At 50.5% G+C, this 5,195-nt stretch overlaps 2 protein-coding genes across 2 annotated transcripts in view; one reads left to right on the forward strand and one right to left on the reverse strand.

Moving 5' to 3' along the window:
• Positions 1–940: 940 nt before the first annotated feature.
• FOXG_14369 (uncharacterized protein) lies at positions 941–1,561 on the forward strand (the record flags this gene model as incomplete). Its single annotated transcript, XM_018394435.1, has 2 exons — positions 941–1,128; positions 1,180–1,561. The coding sequence occupies 2 exons, from the start codon at positions 941–943 to the stop codon at positions 1,559–1,561; spliced, it is 570 nt and encodes a 189-aa protein (XP_018254576.1).
• Positions 1,562–3,144: 1,583 nt separating this feature from the next.
• The window catches only part of FOXG_14370 (uncharacterized protein), a gene marked incomplete at both ends in the record, with an annotated part of 2,882 nt that continues 831 nt past the window's right edge, over positions 3,145–5,195 (reverse strand). Inside the window, 4 exons of the mRNA XM_018394436.1 lie at positions 3,145–4,173; positions 4,231–4,562; positions 4,726–5,013; positions 5,054–5,192. Coding sequence (XP_018254577.1) covers positions 3,145–4,173; positions 4,231–4,562; positions 4,726–5,013; positions 5,054–5,192 — 1,788 coding nt within the window. The remainder of the gene's footprint in view (positions 4,174–4,230; positions 4,563–4,725; positions 5,014–5,053; positions 5,193–5,195) is intronic.

A 5,195-nucleotide genomic window follows, 5' to 3' on the forward strand; every position in this document is an offset into this window, starting at 1 on the left:
TCCATGCTAGTATAGAAGGTGCTTGAGTCCCGCATGTATTCAAAGTCAGCTTTGACAGCTTTGGACCTGAATTCGTTGGACTCATAGAGACCGAGAAGGTGTTACTACTCCGACTATGGCAATCAGGAAGCTGAGAAGTGGAAGTAGTAGCGAGATTAATACGACGGGCTTGCGAACTCCGTGGTCTCTGATTGCATCAGACCGAAGCACAAGTGGCCAGTAAGAGCTTTGAAGATGTTTTGCTGCAACGGTCCTTGGTTGAGACAACGTCAGCACGAGATACCAAGGAGCGAGAAAGCCTGTTCATAATTTACCATGTAGCTGCCGTTTCGCGATCGCGAAGCTGTCCGGCAAGAATAAAGGTTCCAATTGTCGGACACCAAGCGCGAGCTAGATAGAAGCCTCTTTAGTCCAGTTCCATGAGAATAAGCCGGAGGATTACTTACCAATGACGATGCAGAAAGCAATAATGGCCGCAACTTGCCCAATTGTGAGGTCTACCATCCTGAAAGATGATTGTTGAGAACCGATGAAATCGACTAAGAGGAATTCACCAGCTTTTCTGTCTCTGCCTCGGCCTACCAGAGACAAATAGCAGTGGTTCCTGATCATCGCTGCCAAGGTCTGTGGCCCCACTTGGATTGTTAAGCTTACTGCTAGCTCGATGTGTTAGTGTCGGCAGACCTTCCTATTACCGTAATAACTCTGTAGGTCAGGCAGACAAAGGCGGAAAGTCGTCAAAACAACGTCAGACGCCGCAATTATTGCCCGGGCCTAGGGTAGAAGCGGAACAAGGGCTTCTAAAACGGGCAAGACCCCGAGGCTCTGCGTCCGCATGATGCTACTTTAATGAGGTATTGTGGGAGCCTTGTGAAGCCGTGAGAGATCAAAGTCTTCTCTTCACTTCGATGAGAACATCTGGGCAAAAAAGCATCCAAATATGAGCGCAGCGCTGGCTTTGTACGCCCGGGCATCCACAACCTCGAGCCTGACTCCCTACGAGTACTGCTCTGGGAAAGACTCTATTTGCGGTGCATTCAACGACATAGATCGCGACTGTGACGACGAGAACGGCGCTGATTACTACCAATGCATTTGCACATCCGGATGGGTTCCGACGAGCAGAGCGTAAGTTGCTGTTGCCGATCCAAGGAGAACTGCTCACATTCCTTCCTCTAGGTGTCGCTATTGCATGTATGCCTTGGGCCTCACGGAGGTAGTGGCCGATTCCCAGAACTTTACCGAAATATGCAGCAACGAGGGCTTCACTATTGCCCCAATTCCGTCAAGCGTTATCTCTGAGCAAATGGAGCGGAACAAGACTATCGAGGTGCCTGAGCCGGAGTCAAAGACGGCTTCATCCTCGACACTCACGTTCGACATGCCTCGCAAGACCGGATATCATGAGCCCGAAACATTGACCTTTTACGGAACACCAACTGCTTCCCTCCCGGATATAAACCCGGCAGAATCGAATGACGGAGTCGGGTACCAATTCGGTTTGAGAAAGATTTTGGTTTTCAGCATAGCATTTAGTCTGGGCGTTGCTGCATATGTATAGGGATCTGGTGGATAGATTATTTGAACGATCTGGCAGTGGCCTGTATTTAATGAGTCAACTCTGAGATGAATATCAGAACAGTATACTACCATGCAGTACCCCTTTACCGATAAGACCCTTCTACTGATGAGCAAAAAAAAAGTTTCCCCATACAAATTGCTATTTTTCAGCCACTTTACAGAGAGTCACCAGAAATATAAAAAACAAATTAATTGCTGCTCCTCGGTTCAGAATTACATGCCATCCAATATCCTCTCGATCTCTTGACTGCGCGGCCTGCGCGGGTTCGTGCGACAGGTAATTCTTCTGCCTCCGAATTTGTGCTCTCATCCTCTTCCACTCCTCCCACCTCGATTACATCTTCAGCAGCCTCTGTCTCTGCAGTTGCTTGGTTAGGCTCATAAATATTGTTATCAGCCACTAGAGCTTCAGCTAGTGTCATGAATCTCCTATTGGGATTCGGTATCGCCTTTCTCTTCTTACCTCTACTTAGCCGCCCGACTTCCTCCTCTAAACTAGCTACCCTTGTGCTTAAGGAGGCAATCTTTGACTCTTGAGCTTCAAACCCTTTGGATATCACTGAATAGCGCCTTCTTGTCGATGGGGTCTTATTCTTCCCTAGATCTCTGATATGGCAGCTGGTCTTTGGCGTGTTATTGTTGGAAAATCCGGGAATCCCCCTTCCCTTCAGGATTCAGACTGTTAGTCTGAAAGTCCTAGATTTAAAGTTTAAAGTCCTAGATACAATTATCTAGAGATATAAACCCGAGAATAACTCTCAGCTCAATAAGAAGCAACCAAGTTTTCATAAAATATATTTTCACCCAGCACTACTGCGCAATATAAACAACAGACGGCAGCGCTTAGGTGGTCAACCCAGTAGAAGCACGAGTATCGCGCCGAGGCCAACGGGTTGGGATCAGGCTGGCGGACATCATCGATAGAGATGCCGGGATGGTTCAGATTGTACATGTCGCGCCGCAGGGACCTGGACCAGGGTTCAAATCCATACCACGAAATCCACATATGGATCCATAATGTGGATCCATATCCATTCCATTCCATTCCACGTGGGCTTCAGCATTTCCATATCCACGCCACGAAGCCCCTTCCACATGTTCCACATGTGGAAATCGTGGAATATTTTAGGTGGGGTTCGAAAATACCTTGATTTCCTTGTGAAATCCCGCATATCCTAAGTACTTTCTATCACCCACAACAACACAACATCGATTTGCCACCCCATTTTCCTCCGTACACAATGAGTCCATTCTGGGGGCTTCACTGTTACTCGCGTTACTACCCCAAATCGAAATGGCCACTCCCCATCCTACCAAGTCAACCACATCCGTTCCAGAACGAACAGAAGAGGACAATCAACGGCTCTTTCAGCTCTACAAAAGCTGGATCTTGACGGAGAGAGACGGCAAGGCGCGTCTATAGGTATATCGGTTCGGCTACGAATATCCAGCATAACAAGAAACAGGAACGTCGGTGGGTGTGTTGCCTTTGCGTCAAGCAACGGCGGATTTTAATGGACCAATGACAAAAACATTGACGTCACCGAGGGCGGGCGGGACCCATTAATTACCATTGTTGGACGAAGTAGGTTTCCATTCCACGAATTCCACAATATGGATCCATTTCCATAATGGATCCATTTCCACCCATTCCACATCGAAATTATTAGTCAGCATCCATATCCACGCCATATTCACAAATGTGTCGTGGAGTGTCGTGGATTTGAACCCTGACCTGGACATCACCAGCAGCGACCTCGAGAAGATGGTATGGTGCTGGTCCGTGGTGCCAGAAGGTACGATCTGGTTGGATGCCTTGTCAAGCAGGTATTCCTTCGCCGATTGATGCACAAAGTAAATGACACCTTTTCGAAGAGTCAGGAAAGAGCCACAGGATCCGATGATCTCTTTCAACTCATCCTGGTCGAATTCCTCGAGCGACTCAACAAGAGATATCAGCTCCTTCAACGTGACGGGGCTGTATACGACCGACACAGTAGCTAAGATCTGCTTGCACAGGCCCGCATCATCTGAGTTGATAATATGTTCCATCATTCGCTCATAAAGTTGATCAAGTCCTGCTGGGAATGACGTTAACTTCGTAAGCATATGCTGTCTTGGGACCCTAGGATCCGCAGGTTCTTTCCAGACTAAAGTTACCCAGAGAAAAGTGCCATTGGCATGAGACATGAAGTAGTGTTGGACAGCGTAGCGTAGCTTGTCGTCGTAATTCTCTTCACATATCAATTGATCCACTTTGTGTCGGATGTACGCGTCAACTGCTTCGCAAATGGTGCTCCCAATGTCCTCAAGACACAGCTTGGCTGTGTGTGTTGCATTTCTGAGCCTCGGCCCAATGTCTGGGCAGTGGTTGCGGCTGGATACAATCCACTTGATATGGGAAGGCGACTTGAAAATAAAGTCAAGAAGCTCTGAGTGCTTCGTTTTGCACTCGTCAAGGGCATCGACGATCAAGACCACATCCTCCAGAGCTGGATCGTTCAGCATGTCCATGAATATATCGGTCAGAGGCACCCAGGCATTGATACTCTCAAAAAGTTTCTGCTCTTGGGTATCGTACTTCGCCCGTACCTAGGAAATGAGTGATGGTTGCTGGATGATGAGAAGGTAGATGAGGCCGCGCAGCACGCCCGTGGCACTGCTCAATTGAGCCTCTGTAGCCTGACAGAAGAAATAAGACAGTCGTTTCGCAGACTCTTTCTCTAGCTCATCTATGATGCCGCAGAGGAGCATTGTCTTGCCTTTGCCGAGGTCGCCCTTGATCCAGAGCAGCGGGCTTTGCGGGTCGTCACGAAATCGCTGAAAGCGGTCGTTCTTGAGAATCCAGCAGTAGGAGCCCTTGAGCAGGCCGCCCTTTGTCTCCAGGATTCGCTGCTTGTCGTCGCGGGGGTCAGTCACGTATAGATGCTTCAGACATCGCATGTTCTTGACGCCTGGGAACTTTGTCTTAGCAAACCATTCTAACAGCTGAGTACATCTAATAGAAGGGCCAACAAGTTAAGATGCCACTTTCCTTGGTCGGGCGGTCCGCCTCCTCCCTAGCCGAGCCCAGCGCCCCCGATGGCCCTGGTCCCGAGTCGGCCTTGGTCCCGGGTCTGGGTCATCGGGCACGGGGGTTCCTACCTGTACCCGTAACCGGCCCTGGCCCCGCCGGCGGCGCTGTTTGAGCTCGTCGACGAGCCGGTTCAAGCTCCAGCCGGCGCGTAAGAGCTCTAGCTCTGCAACTGCCTCCTCCTCGCTCTTGCCGGACGCCGTGCGGGCCAAGAGCTCGTCCCAGATCACCTTCCGGCGACAGAACTGCACCCTGATCCCGTTCCCCGGGCGCCAGCGGCTTTCCCCACGTCTCTTCTAGCACCCGTACGGCCGGCTGACCTGCAATCCCTTCCTCCCACTCCTTCCAGACATCCAGCACTGTAAAGACCTTGGCCCAGGGCTGCAACGACGGGCATACCTGGTACTGGAGGCTCTGGAGCCGGAGCCGGAGCCGCATTGAAGTTCAAGGTAGGGGCTGCCGACGGCGCCGGCGCCGGCGCCAGCGACACTGCTGGCCCGGCTCCAAAGTGGCCGGTAAAGGTGATTGGGACCTTGCCCTG

This window comes from Fusarium oxysporum, chromosome 15 (assembly GCF_000149955.1).
Source record: "Fusarium oxysporum f. sp. lycopersici 4287 chromosome 15, whole genome shotgun sequence".
Taxonomy (NCBI): Eukaryota; Fungi; Ascomycota; class Sordariomycetes; order Hypocreales; family Nectriaceae; genus Fusarium; species Fusarium oxysporum.